Source organism: Castor canadensis, chromosome 13 (genome assembly GCF_047511655.1).
Source record: "Castor canadensis chromosome 13, mCasCan1.hap1v2, whole genome shotgun sequence".
In the NCBI taxonomy this organism is placed as follows: domain Eukaryota; kingdom Metazoa; phylum Chordata; class Mammalia; order Rodentia; family Castoridae; genus Castor; species Castor canadensis.
Window position 1 is genome coordinate 90,243,579 of NC_133398.1, and position 15,413 is coordinate 90,258,991.

Consider the following 15,413-nt stretch of genomic DNA (forward strand, 5'->3'; position numbering starts at 1 on the left):
CATCCACTACTTAATTTAATCTCCAAAATTCCATAAAATAAAAGCTCTACTTTAAAGAGGTGTAAAATAAGACTAGAATAATTAAACTGCTCAAGGTAACTGAGCTAACAAGTGGCAGAGTTTGGACTTTTGCCCATATCTGACTCAAAATATTTCTGTTATTTACTGAGAAGCTATTTTATTCCAACCTACTGCCCATAAAACAGCTCAAACTAAGAGGGAAAAAACCCCCAACACTGTAACTTCTCTTTCTTGTAGACATATACGGGCAACTTCCATTAAAATGTTCTTTCCAATCTCTCACTGAAGCATACTTGCACTGGACATGTATTTCAAACAGTAAAAGGGTAAGGCACATGATTTATCATTTTGCTTATACTTAACTGGCTCTCCTTCCACCTGAAGGTACTCCAACTTTTCAGTCCTCTCTTTCATAGCACACTTCCAACATACCCCATCACACTATTACCAAAAGACCTAAACTTGGGAAAATAGAAGCCATCAGGTATGAATTCCTCCAGCATTCCTTCCCAGTCACTTAGAATTATACCCATATCTCTGCCATCCTAATCTTGGTTCTTCCTATACCAGTGTGCCCCTATGCTTTTCTTCAAGTTAACTTCACTACTATGGTCTAGATCCCATCTTCTTTTGGAAGTTCAAGCTCTCACTCTATTATTTGTTCCTTTCTACACCCCACCCCTCCCCCGGCCACACTCCAAGCTGGTCTCTCCCTAAGCTCCTTCCCCTCAAACTATAAGCATGCTTATTTCTCCAATCATTTATTTCCAAAAATGCATTGCTGTTTTTGTTTGTTTGTTGAAAGGGGTTCTCACTATGTTGCTCAGCCTGGTCTTAAACTCCTGGGCTCAAGTGATGTCCCTGCCTCAGACTCCTGAGTAGATGAGACTACTGACATGTATCTCTGTGCTCAGCTATTTCCAAACATTTATCAGTATGTCCCAGGGTTACAGACATGATTTCTGCCCTCTAAGAGCTTATATTACAGTGAGTAAGGCTGATCAAAATTATAACTATGATTTCTGACAAACATAAAGATAATAAAATATGACGATTCAGTTGAGAAGTTGAAGATATGAGAACAAGGGGAGGTTAACATTTAAGAGTGAAGAGTGAACCTGTTATGTGAAGGCTTGGTGCAAAGCAATTTAAGATAGAGAAAAGAAAATATGCAAAGACCCTGGCAAACCATCTACATATGAGATAAGGACCCTGTAACTGGAACAGGCAGAACAATGGTACAAAAATGAAGTCTGAGTGGTAGGCAGGGACCAGATCTTATAAAACCATGGGGAAGGAGTCTGGATTCTATTTGATATTCAACTGGAAGACAATGGAGGATATTAGGCAGGGAATATCAGGGGTCTTACCATTTTCAAACTTCAAATATACTAAAGTAGTTTGGTCAACATAATTAATGTTGCCACATTTAGAAATTATTCCCATGTACTCTCTAATCTGTTACTTAAAGTTAGAATTTAAAAGAAAAAAAATGCTTCAACATCTGTATTAAGTGCTATATCAAATATATACTGGCTTTAAATGAAAGTTAAAATTAGAGGGCAGAGAAAGTGTGGTTAACAAACTTGATAAACCAAACTTACCTGTTGATTTTTTTTTTCATTTATCAAGGCGAAGTTTAGAAATTGTATTCATGATTTTACTTTACTCTTTCCTAAACTTTGAATTTCTAAACTAAAAATTCAAACTCACCTCGACATGCTTCTTCAAAATCTTGAGTTATGTCCACCCAGCTTGTATTGCTTTTTTCCATTTTTTCAGGGATACTGAGCTCCCATCCTGAATCATCATCATCTACAGAAGCTTTCATAACCATTATGCCTGTAAAATTAACACTGGTGTAAAAGAGAGGGTGTAGCTTTTAGGTCAAGAGTATGTACGAAACTGTGTAAGCATTGGATGAAAGACTTACTAGACTGTTTAAGCAGAAGTTTTCTGAGTCAAAGGACGGTACTGCAAAAAGCTATCTAATGCAATTAAATCTCACGTTGACGATACTGCTGCTCATGTAACAGACCACCACCTGCCAGGACTCAGTTTGCCTTCCCACTGGTTAGAGGAAAAAAAAAAAATCACAAGCCATCCCACCACTTGTCCAAAAAGAACCAACTCCAGAGACCCCAACTTGCAATAATAGCCACAAATGACCAAGGTACTATTTAGCATCCCCTCTAGAACCTCAGGACCCCAAGCGACAGCTACCAAAGTACCCCTTCACTTGGATGGGGTTCGTGGGGCCAACCTCTCTGGGGCCCAGCTTCGCCCGGGTTTGGGGAGCAAAGCATGCGGACGCGCCCCTATAGTCCCACCCGCCGGGCCCAGGGCTGGGGCTCACTTGAGCCAGGACAGGTTCCACGTCCGGCCACACGGGTCAGCCTGGCCCAGCCCCGACCCCACAGGGCGCGGAAGCAAAGACAGAGCTGTCGCCGCGCGGGTGGGCGGGCGCGCCTAGCGCCGGGTCGTCGCCCTGATAATATCCGGCAAGGCCGAGGCGCGCAGCGGGCAACCGAGAGGCCCGGGCTCCTGCCTAAAGCGCGGCCGGAGGGCCGGGGCCGCAGGGTGACCTGGCGTCCCTTGGGTCCGCCACACGGCAGACGGGGAGAGCTGTGGCTCTCGGACACGCGAGCGACGGGAAGGGGTCTCAGTGGCTCCACAAGAACTGTCCCTACCTACTTCTCCTGTGCCCACCCGCGCCGCCACGCACCGCCCAGGCCACGGAAATAACGATGTCGCCTCTGCTGCCGCCGCCCCCTCCCCTCTCAGCCCAGCCCCACCGGTCGCGTGCGCGCATGCGTACGCCCAGTGCGCGCGACCCCGCCCCCTCTCCCTTACTCCCGGGTACTTCTTGCTCCCGGGCCACACCCCCTTCCTCCCCACCGCCAGCTTCTCTCTTCTCGCGGGATTAGAGCAAATCGCGAGACCGGAAGCCACTTTCGTTTCCCAGCCTGAGACCGAGTACTGGCAGTGGACGGGTCCCGGAAGGGGGCGGAACCCGGGGGCATCCTGTTCCTACGCCACAGAGATTCATGAAAGGAGACGTAGGGGCGGAAGGAAGCAGCGGTTTCCTTAGGCCTTTCAGGTGGCGGGGCTGAAGGAACAGCCGGGCTCCGGCAGCTAGGGCAGGCTAGCGCCACTTGACACCGGATACACGTTTTCTAGAGAGCGCCAGAATGGTTCATGAAGGAAAAAAGAAAGTGTCAACAGCGTCAAGCCAGGGGGATGGGGAGTGGAGGTGGCACAAACAGTGTGTACAAATGTAAGTAAATGTAAAAACGATAAAAAAAAAAGATCAGCGTCAAGCCAGCCGTTTTCTTCAGACTCATGTCTTAGGTTTTCCTTAAAATTTATAATAAAATGATCAGTTTTTTAAATGGGGTTATACAAATGGACTGGCACGGTTAGGAAGTCCATTTCGATGACTATACGCGCAAGAGAATAGCTAAAGTTTTAGAAGACAGTATCTAACGTTGACAAGGGCACAAGATACTGGACCTCTCTTAGGCAACTGATGGGCGTGCAAAATGGCACCATCTTATGGAAAACCATCGTTTTCTTATAATTATACTTATGTGACCCAGTAATTTCCTAGGTATTTACCTGGAAATGAAAACATGTAGCCACACAAATGCCACATTGAATATTCATAATCAAAACTCCCAACAGCGTAAATGTCTGTCACCTGGGGATTGGATAAACAACTTGTGGCATATCCATGTGATGTGATGAACTCTAATCATCGATAAGTAGGAATCAAGAACTCAACATGCAACAACATGAATGAACCTAGCAAAAGAAACAGACAAAAAGCATGATTCTGTTCATACGAAACTCTAAAACAGGCAAATCTGACTTACAATGATAAAATGTTTGTGGCTACTCAGGGGTCAAGAAAGGATTAACTTGGGTAGAGCTTGGTGATTTGAAGAAATATTCTGTATTGTGATTATGGTGATGGTTAAGTGAGGGAACACATTTGTAAGAATTCATTGAAAATATACTTAAAATGTGTGCATTTTAAATATATAAATAAGTCACACTTCAGTCGAGTGAGTGTGTGTGTGTGTGCTGCTGGGGATCGAACACAGGTCCTGGCTTGTGTTAGGCAAGGACTCTACCACTGAACTCTAACCTCAGCCCTCAAGTTGACTATTTTTTAAAATTAAAAAATATCATCTTACTTCTCTTACAGAATGTATTTCCTTAGGGTAGTAACTTTGTTTTCATCAACACTGTATCTCTAGCACTTAGGCACATAGTTGGTAGTCACTGAATACATTGAGGAAAAGAAAATGCAAAAGAATTACAGTAAAACAGCAACATACATGCTGTTTCTCCAAAACTGTTTGGCTAGAAAAGATGAACTAGGTGCATAGGAGTCATTTCATATTATGTGTACATTGTGAAAAAAAACTAATAAGAAAGATTCATTTATTGAAAGAAAAAGACTGCTTCAAGACTTGTATTTGAAATACATATTATTTCATATATGTTGAGAGATGGAAACTAATTTCTACAAGGCTGAATCTTATTAGTAGATAAAAACTTAACTCTTTAAATTGAAACATGAGAGGAAAAAAAGCTAAACTAAATGGCTGCATTAGGAAATGATCTATAATTATCTTCTTATGATGTTTTCATAATGTATTAATTTTATACTACTCTTTTCACAGTTTTTTTTTTAAATGCCTGTACTGTGACTTGAGCTCAAGGCTTGCTAGACAGGTGGTCTTCCATTTGAGCCATGCCCCCAGGCTTCTTTTGCTGTAGTTTCAAATAGGGTTTCCCCTGCTGCCCAGGCTGGCCTCAGACACATGCATAACTGGGATTACAAGTGTGCCCCACCACACCCAGCCCCACACATTGTTTTTAATTAGATATTCCTACTTATAAATTACTACTAATTGCCACTGTTAACTAGTCTCATGTTTTGTTTAAATATTTATGTAAACAAAATAATGCAGAATATATAATTTCAAATGAACATTTTTTTTCATGTTATATTAAAATGATGATAAATACATAGCCTCTAATCCTTGCTACTCAGGAGGCAGAGATCAGGAGGACTGCAATTTGAAGTCAGCCCAAACTAATAGTTCTTGAGACCTTATAAAGTAGGAATTTGGAATCTAAGTGTACATGGATATGTAATTCTGTTTTTGACGATTTCCCCTCTAGAGTTTATTTTCTTTTTAAAAAATTTCCACCAGCAATGTATGTGTGATGGTTAATCCTGACTATCAACTTAATTGGATTGAGATGTACCTACGAAATTAGTAAAACACACCTCTGGGTGCATCTGTGAAGACATTTCCAAAGAGGATTAACTAAGAAGGGAAGACCCACCTTAAATGTGAGAGGCACCATCCCATAGGCTGGGGCCCAGATGCAGTAAAAGGGGAGAAAGGAGAGAGCCTACAGCAGAGTTGTTTCTCTCCCCACCATGATGTGAGCTCTACTACTCTTCCCCACACCTCCCTGCCAAGAATGGTCTGAAACTGTAAGCAAAGTGAATTCTTCTTCAGCTTTTCCCGGGTAATTCGTCACAGCAACATAATGCTAACTGATTCAATATGAGTGCTCTTTCTCACAACATTACCAATACAGTATGTGGTCAAACTCTTAGACTTTTGCCAACCTGCTAAGAGATAAAAATGGTATTTCAATGAGACCTGTTGAAACTATTCCAGGAATGGGGGGAGGGGGAATAAAGGAGAATGATGGAGGGGGTGAATTCAAGTATGATATATTTGATACATTGTAAGAATCTTGATAAATGCCATAATGTACCCCCAGCACAACAATTTAAAAAAAGAAAAAGAAAGCCAATCCATACAGCACCTTTTTAACTTTAATTTTCAATTTAAAGTAATTCTTTATGTCATGATTAATGCATTTCTTTGAGGAGCATTTAGACAATACAGCTATCTATAAAATTTCAAATGCATTTGTAGTATTATGACAATTGAACAACATTGTGTGGAGTCAAGGCATTTTTCCATGTATTTGTCATCTATTTAAATTTGACTGCCATATCATTGAGAAAATATTCAATATAGTAAGGATGGTTTATATTTTATTGAAAATGTTAAGTACCAAAATTGTAGTGTTTTCTGATCTCCTTCCATGGTTTATTTGTTAGTGCATATTCCTTCAAGGACTTCTGTTAGGGATCACCAACTGCATTTGGGGTGGCTATCACTGGACAGTAGGAGTGTGTGGAGATTATAGAAGAGCCCACCTATGGTCCAATCCCTGTGCACTTTGCATGCTCTCTCACTGGTTTAAGTCACATGGAGACCACAGTAAGAAGATGATTTAAAAGGAAATTTTAGTTCTGCTCTGGCATTACTTCATTTTCCTATTGGCACAGAACTTTCTTAATTGTGACTTTTCTTGCTCTATTTTATCTCATAAAGCTTCTTCAGTTGCATTTGAAACATTTCTGTTTATGTTTTTACTAGTAAAACATTTAATGTTACAGGTTTTCCTTGGCGATGTGGTTGTTTCTATAGATTCTTATCAGATGTCTTTTTATTAAAATGTGTTTGTAGAAAAAAATGGTATTTCAATATTAATTCTGTTTAAATGAATTAACTTTTGTCTAAACATGTCTTTATACTTTGATGATATAATTTGACCCAAAGCAGCTGCAATAGTGAACTGTGTAAACAAATTGTAACCTTTGTAACCAAGTAACTGAGTCTCAACCAGTCATAGCAATTGAGCTTTAGCCAATCACAGACTGCCAACTGATTAAACCATATGCATATGCAGCAAATGCCTCATCAAATCACACCGTGACTAGGTAAGACAATGATGACTATAGCCAATCAGGTTGTCTCTTCTTTTTCTCTGGCCATAAATACAATCTACACATGTAGCATTAGGGGACATTTTGAACTAACCTCATGGGAAATGCTGCTGAGTTTTAGAAATTTTTTTTAATTGCTCAAATAAACTTAGATTTAACTCAGCTCAGATTTTTCTTTAACAGTTCTAATTTGAACTCTCTTGAGTGGAGTAGAGAATCTTTAATCTTTTCTGTTGTCATTTGTGTCTTTTTCTGTGTTCAGTCTGCTGAAAAGTCAATTTTTCCTTAGCGTTGTTGATTTTTCTGATTTTTACTTTTAAGAAGCTCATATATTAGCACTGTGACTGAAGTTGCAAACTTTTAAGCCAGTGTGTCATTTATTTGTAGTTGCTCTGTAAAAAGTGTTTTTTAGAGAGTTTTATCAATTATGGTATCATTTAGAACTAGGGATATTATTGTCTTCACATAAGAAAATGATGCAAAGAGATAAGCTCTGAATTGACTACTGAGAAACTCTAACATCTAGAAATCAGGTAAAAGTAGTGAACCTATTAAAGTAAACAGGGAAGAGGAATAACAAGCAGGAAAGTGTGACTAACCAAATCTGAGACGTGAGCATCCAACTATCTCCTGAATAACAATACTCATAGATAAAATTAACATAATACAGAGTTCACTAATGAATAAACTAATGCATAAATATTGAAACTCATAGCTTCTTTCAAACGGGAAGTGAACATAAGAAACATTAACCAATTGCAGATAAAATATGAAATTACTAAATTAGATATAGAAAGGATAGAGAAATACTGAAGAAAACATATGAATTAGATACTCTGCAGAGGAGTTTTTGTTTTTGCTATCACATTTTTTAACTTCCAAGACCTCCTTTTTGTTCTCTGAATGTTTCTTATTATACAAGAATATTGTTTATCTTCCACATAAATATTATCTCATCTCCCTAATAATATTAATGAAAATTTTCTCTTTTCCTGCATACTTTATTTCATCTAAGTTCTTTTTTTCTAATTACAGTTGTCCTTTGATATCCATGGGAGATTAGTTCCATGACTCCACAGATAACAAAATATGCTCATCTCATCTGAAGTGATGTAGTATTTACATATAATCTATGCAATCCTCTCATATACTTTAAATCATCTCTAGATTGTCTGTGCATAGTGGTGCACACCTATAATTCCAGCTACTCAGGAGGTGGAGATGGGCAAAACTTAGGAAGACCCTATCTCAAAAAACAAGTTGAGCATGATGACATATGTCTATGGTCCTCACCATATGGGAGGCAGACATAGGAGAAATATGGTCACAGGCCAGCCCAAGCAAAAGAGAGAGACCTATCTGAAAAACAAACTAAAAGCAAAAGGACTGGGGTATGACTCAAGTGGTAGAACACTTGTCTAGCAAGCACAAGTCCCTTAGATAAAACCCTAGTATCTCTAAAAAAAAAAATCATCTCTATTAGATATTATAATACCTAATAAAATGTAAATGTTTTATAAGTAGTTCCATACTGTATTGCTCAGAACATAATCACCCAAAAAAGTCTGTACATGTTCAGATTTTTTCTGGAGATTTTTAGTCCTCATTTGGCTGCATCCATGGATATGGAACACATGGACATGAAAAGCTGACTATAGTTAAGTCTCTTTCACATGAAAGACTTCTTCAGTCTGGTGATTCTTAGCTAAACGTCCAAATTAAACCATGGGGTTCCTAAGAGTGGACCAGGGCTTCGTGCTCATGGTAAGGACTTTTCAAATGTAGGCTTTACTAGATCTGGCTTAGCCATTTAGGTGGTTTTGTGTCTTGGGCTGGATTTCTGAGAGGAGGCACCTCTGATTGAGAGCCTTTATTTACGGCTGTACAAACTGGGCACTGGACAACTTCAGGGGATCTCATTCACATTACTTTGTGTATGAAAGTTTCCTCCAGAGCTCTGCAACATAGCCCTTGTCTCAAAATCTTCCAGCTTCTAGCCATTTGGAATGGAAGAAGTAAGCTTGGGAGGTAAGAGAGGAAAAACCTCAACATTATTACATTTTTACTGCACCCCTGTTTTTCATAAGGTATCTCCTCTCATATTTTATAGTATCCCTTTGTCTCCCCACGCTAGTCCCTTCTTGCCAGAGATTGTCCCCTTTACCCATTCCAGTCTTCTACAGGGATTAAGGAAGGGGAGTAACGAACTATATGGAATTGGGGAGGAGATGACAGGTTGCTTCTTAAACACACTCCCATTTTTAGCCTTACGTGTCCTGAACATGCTAAATCCCGATGTCCTCATTTGTAAAACCCAACTGTATATACCATTTGAAGGATTGCAAGAATCAGAGTTTTGTTAACTGTAAAATTACATAATGTAACAATATTCTCAATGTTTTGCTATCTCAGTTATTCAGTACCACTTGACTACGTTGTCCAGAAGACTAATTCTCAGTACTAACAGTGAAGTTCTAGTACTTTTGTCACACTCAGATTGGTGGATGCTTATCCTGTTTTTGAACATCTCTAAAGAGCTTTATTCTATGCTCCTGTATCCTCAAAAACCCATTCCAGTGACCCGAGTTTAGGAAACTATTAAGTCATCCATGCTCTTGCATCTGTACTTTACAAGTACTCAGCAAAGATGTGGAAAGAATTGTTTTAGGTTGTCTAAAAGGCAACCTTTCAGAAGCCTAAAGATTTTTATTAAGCCTCTTATGATAGCATTGAGATAAAATGTGAAACCCCTTTTATTCTAATATAAATTGAGATCACAGCAAGTGGGCAGAGAGTGGGGCCAGGCCTGGGAGTGCAGGCTGGGCTGCCGATGTCACATTTCCTATGGCTTTCATGGTTGGAGATACAGGCTACTACCTGGACTTGTTCATCAGAGTAAAGGATTCCTAGCCTGTGGCAGGAGAAAAGAGCATCTCAGAGTGCCCAGAGGATTGCAAGCTGGATGAGCTGCTACATAAGGAACACACCCAGGTGATAAGCCTTAAGGACAAGCTGGAATTTGCCCCTAAAGCTTTTCTGAACTGCCCAGAGAAGAATTAATGGAGGACACAGGGCCCTGTGGTCCACAGGGCCGTGCCTGGTCAGGCAGCATGACAACCCAGTCCCAGAGCATACATCTGATATGCTTTGCTCTTATTCTGGCCCCTCCTGCACCCCACAACCACACATGTTCTGGCTGCTCCTTTATGGCCAGGCAGACAGCAGCAGCTGAGGGCCAGCCGAGGAAGGCAGCTTCTGTTGTATGAGGGCCACAACTGCTTAGGCTTTGATTTTACATGAGTGCACTGCAGGGAGGAGTGTAATGAAATGAACATTGGCTTTCATTCTCCCTGGGAAGGCAATGCAGCCTTGAGTGGAAATTGCTGGATGAGGGTTTCTTAGGAGGGGCACCTACCTATGTGTCTAGATATAGTTTGTACTGGGAAGAATTCAAACATCATGCTGGCTCCCTTGACTAGTTTGCCCTTTCCTTCATTCTTATTCTCCTGAAATCCTGTTGTTATCCCAGGAATGGGAGTCCCTGGAAAACAAAGCATTTTTCTGTTGTCAGAAGCTCAGGCTGTTCGCTTTGGGGTGGGGAGAAAGGGTGCCTAGTAAATTGACTTGATACTAGTTACCATCTTCCACCCCTCATCACTATGTAGTGAAAACTATGATTAAAGTGGTTTTGAGAATAAAAAAAAAATAAATTGAACCAAACATATAGGTTTTGGCATGAGACATCATATTTTGAATTTTTTCCTTAGCTTTTACATGTAACTTTTAAAAAGTAATGCATGATCATTTTTATTTTTAGAAGAAAAAAAAGGTCACGTTAAACCACACAGTCTCTCAATATACAAAGTCTTTGTAGAACTCTATCAAAATTTTAAAAATGAATGTAGCAAATCATGAAGAGAATTTGGTTATTTATAGAATGGTATGTTTCCATTCTAACTGGCATGTTCCTATGCCAGTTATTCTTAAAGTATACTTGATCACAAACAAGATTTACTCTTGTTGGGGTTATTAAGCAGTAGTATATAATGTAAATTAGAGACAAAGAATATGACTCATTCAAAATTGGAAAGAATAGCTAATGAAGAGTCCAAAATGAAACCCATTCTAATGCTTTTTCTCACAAAATGACTAACAAAACAGTTCGAAAATTATCTAAATAAGATACTGGCAAGTGGGTAGAGGGGAGATCATTTCTCAAAAGTATGATTAATAACATTTAGTAAGGCTCTAGCCTTTTTCTCCTTAGGACATGCATGAAGTAGGATTGTTGCAGATATACTAATGTATAAAATTTATAGCTAATAGAGATTATAAGAACATATAAAGAATAGTAGGCTAATTTAATACAGAGGATGCTGAGTCTCAAAGTTTCATTGAAGTACTTTGTATAAAAATATGAACTTACAAAAGATTAGCTTACAATGGTCTTTTCTAATCCCAAGATTCTATTATTCAAATATGCTTTGTTAGCTGCTGATAGATATTTCCTATATTGGATAGCTAAGTTTAGAACAAAGGCCAACATTTGTATGCAAATCCAGCATTCATCTATTTCTTAGAAATTTATATGCTATCCAAAGGTAGGGAGACTAGACAGCAAATCTGTGTCTTGAATGAGAGTTGATTCAACTGGAGACAATTTTCATTCTTAAGGTCAACAGAAGTTATTAACTCATCATTCTCTAGAAATAAAATGCTTTTCAATTCTCATATCTTTGAAAGTGCAATGAACATGACCAAGATAATCATACATGTTTAAGAATATTGAAATCATTCTGCACTAAAGTAAGTATTTCATTTAGAGTAATTAATAGTTTATTCTTTTAGTATACATTGTAAATTTTTAATATATGGTAAAATTGTTAAAAAAATATCTCCCTGGGCTACTGGTATAGTTCAGTGGTAGAACACTTTCCTAGAATGTGCATGGTCTTGGGTTTGAACCTTAGCATCACTGGAAGAAGTTTTTTCCCTATTTTTCAAAAATTCTCAGTAGCTAAGGAAAAAGAAAAGAAAAGTATTGTTGCCCATTTTACTAGACAGCAATAGCATATTCCTGACTGAAGGTAGAGGTAGCATAGATTAAATAGTGCCTTGCTCCTCAGTTTATTCGTTCATTCCAGCTTCTCTTCACTAAATCTGTTAACTTCATAGCCAACATTAGAATCATTAAGTTTATTCTTTACCACTTACTGGAATTAGGTAATGTCTATTTTCAACTAGAAAGGTACCTGGGCATACTTCTTTCTGGTAGACTTTCTTCCTCAAGCCTCGTATCTGTGGAACAAGGGCTCTCCGACCTAACCTGCACCTAGTACTCTGATTAGAATTCAATGGTAATGTACCACTGTGTTGGACAATATCTAGAGGGTATTAAGGTATATATCTGGGGAATGGTCACATACCTTTGCCTGTATTAGGATTAAAGTGTTAATCTTATTACCCTTAGATTGGCTGTATCTTAAAAGTCAGAAAAGAAGCTCAGGCTTAGAACCAGAAGTTCTGTTCTACATTCAAGGTCCTAAACTCTGTAATGGATATTTGTTGACTCATCAACATCCATTCAACTCCAAATAAATAATCTAAGCCAATTTTGGTAATTCTATTACTGTTGCAAAGTGGAGTGATGGGGAAAATTCCTGGGTTGCTCATGACAGAGCTGTGCAATCCACCAATCCTGAAGTATGCTCTGCCTCTCAGAGTTTCATTTGGTGAAAAAATGGATTCATTCTTGTTCAAGCCACTTTGAGCCAGGGTTTTAATTTCATAATGCAGAAAATATTCTGATTCCTACAGGTCTCCAAGAAAGGAGTCTAAGGCCATGACTCCAGTTCATGTGAAAGAACCTCAGAGTTCAGGTATTAATATAAACAAATGCCCCAAGGAATACATCCTCAATCTCTGAGACCAGTGCCCTGTGAGCCTCAAATAGACCTCTTTGTAACTTTTTGGAGTATAAGAGACCTCACTCTACTTGACTAGTTCCTGGAGTCTCTAAAGGCTGTTTGTTAGTGCTTCTACCTGTTAATCATGCATTTGGACCACAGCTGTGTTGCTCCAGATTCAATGCATTCCAATGTGTTCTCTTTAAAAAGTGATGTCCATCAGTGTCAGTACCTGGAAATGGATGAAGGGCTAGATTGTCATACTTTTTCTGACCTAAGTCTACAGACTTGCATATTCTTTATAGTTGTCTCTCTGCCCCCCCCCCAAAAAAATGGAAATGGAATTTGACATCATTACTGGAATTACTAGGTCTCATCTGGTAAATTGAGTTAGGTTATGTGAATTTCAGTAAGATGTCTAGCAAAGTCTCCCATGTTGACTTTGTGGACCAGTTGGAGAAATGTGAGCTGGTTACCCAGGAAGACTTATTAGTGTTTAAATCTGCCTACATTCAGAATGTTGATTAATGGTTTCAAAGTCAAGTTAGAGAAAGCTCTCCAATGCCTGTTTTGAAGCACAGTCATCAAATATGTTCTACTTAACTTTTATTAGGAAATAAGATGAAAAGAGAAAGAATGATGTTTGTATCATTTCCCAATGATGTGAAGCTGTAGAAAGTATCAGATTTATGAGTAACTGAGGCAGAACCTGAAAATAATTCAACAAGCCAGATCAATGAGCCAACTGGAAAGTAGACTGTTCTCATTAAAGATGGCGCTGATCATGTAAAATTACTAAGATGTTGGGATATATAAAAGGAAAAATAGGTGGCCATATTCTTATGCTTGCTGAGCTGTTGTATGGAATTAGAAATAGACTCATATGTCTATGTCTTCAAAAAGTAGAACTAGGCTGATATTTTCTGGCTCAATAATTAAGGGATATTCTTTTAATTTTTGAAGACAAAGGGTATGAACTAGAAAAGAATTATCTGATCTAGGCACTAGTGGCTCTCTCCTGTAATCCTAGCTACTTGGGAGGCTGAGATTGGCAGAATCATGGTTCGAGGCCAGCCCTAGCAAAACAAGTTGGTGAGACCCCTCCGCCCATCTCAACCAATAGCTGGGTGCAGTGGCATGCACCTGTCATCTCAAGCTCTATGGGAGGCTGAGATGGGGAAGATCATAGTTCCATGCCAGTCCAGTCAAAAAAAAAAAAGTTTGTGAGACCCCCATCTCAATGGAAAAAACTGGATTTGGTGGCACGTGCCTGTCCATCCCAGCTATAGTGGGAAGCTTAAAATAGGAGGATCATGGTCCAGGCTGGTCTAGGCAAAAAAACCAAAATAACCAGAGCAAAAACGGCTAGAGGTATGGCTCAAGGGAAGAGCACCTGTAAGTGTGAAGTCCTGAATTCAAACCTTAGCATCACCAAAAGAAAAGAAAAAAAAAGAAAGAAAAGGAAACGAAAAGAATTATTTGGAGTAGGACATGGTGATAAGTGAGATTCCTATGGATTTATAATTTCAAAGCAAAGCTGAATGGCCTTAGGTTCATGATGCAAAAAGTTAGAGGAGATGAAACTCAACTTACTTTCTTGGGATTTATTTATTAAACTGTAATTCTTAGTGTTTTGAGTCTCTGTTTTATACTTACTGTAATTATTGATATATTTGGTTTTAAATCTACAAAATTACGGTGTGACATTATGTTTGTTCTGCCTATTCCAAGTACCTTTAATCTTTATTTTTGCCTCTTTTCTATGATTTGTTTTCTATTAATTCTTATAATACCTATTTGTTAGGAAGTTGAATACCTTTTATTCTTACTTGGTGGTTGCCTTGGCGATTACAACATGTAGGTTGTCTGTTTTGTTTTTGTTTCTTGTCAGTATGAGGGTGTGAACTCAAGGCCTCCAGCAGGCATACTACCATTTGAGCCATACTTCAGCCCTTTTGGGTCTTTTACTTATTTTTCTGATATGGTCTTGGATTTTTGCCCCTGGGCTGACTTCTGACCATGATCATCCTACCTATAGCCTCTTGCTTAGTTGGGATGACAGGCACACACCACCACACCCAGCTTGTTAATCAAGATGGGGCTCTCACTAACTTTGTCTGAGCTGTCCTGGAATCGTGATCCTCCTGATCTCTGCCTCCCAAGTAGCTAGGATTACAAAAGTGAGCCACCACAACAGGTAGTTTTTAAGTTTGTAAAATCTCATATTAACTGGTGTTTTTACCCTGTCCCGATATACTGGGAGGTTTTTTGAGTATTGTAACTCCATGTACCTCCCTCCCAAATTACATACAATATGGTCTTATACTTAATTCTTAAGTATTTTAAACTGAACAAAATATTTGAAACTAAACAAAAATTACTGTTTTTGTTTTATGTATTAACATCCTTTTGAGTTACTAGCTGCTTTGGTTGGACTGTGTTTCCCCAAATTCATGTGTTAGAAAATTTATCTTCAATTTAACAGTGTTTGGAGGTGGGACCTTGGGGGAGTCATTTAGGCCATGAAATAACAGATTAATGCTGCCTTTTATAAAAAAGGCTTGTGGTAGTCGGTTTGATGTCTCTAGACCTTCCATCTTCTCTCATGTAAGGATGTAGCAAGGTCAGGCCAGAGGCTGGTACCTTTATCTTGG

The 15,413-nt window shown here is 39.0% G+C and overlaps 2 protein-coding genes across 7 annotated transcripts in view; one reads left to right on the forward strand and one right to left on the reverse strand.

Annotated features, from left to right (window-relative positions):
• Naa35 (N-alpha-acetyltransferase 35, NatC auxiliary subunit) overlaps positions 1-2,845 on the reverse strand; it is a 68,924-nt gene extending 66,079 nt beyond the window's left edge. For 2 of the 6 annotated variants that reach the window (XM_074052239.1, XM_074052234.1), the window contains exons 1-3: positions 2,712-2,845; positions 1,955-2,091; positions 1,735-1,863 (exon numbers count right to left, since the gene is read on the reverse strand). In XM_074052239.1, the coding sequence (XP_073908340.1) occupies positions 1,735-1,858 (124 nt within the window). In that variant the 5' untranslated portion in view covers positions 1,859-1,863; positions 1,955-2,091; positions 2,712-2,845. Of the gene's footprint in view, positions 1-1,734; positions 1,878-1,954; positions 2,092-2,711 lie in introns of all 6 variants that reach the window. The other 4 variants (XM_074052237.1, XM_074052235.1, XM_074052236.1 and 1 more) reach the window with 4 other exon arrangements.
• A 200-nt stretch (positions 2,846-3,045) lies between these two features.
• Positions 3,046-15,413, forward strand: part of Agtpbp1 (ATP/GTP binding carboxypeptidase 1) — a 224,142-nt gene continuing 211,774 nt past the window's right edge. Inside the window, exon 1 of the mRNA XM_074052257.1 lies at positions 3,046-3,298. The gene's annotated coding sequence lies outside the window, so the exon portion shown is untranslated. The remainder of the gene's footprint in view (positions 3,299-15,413) is intronic.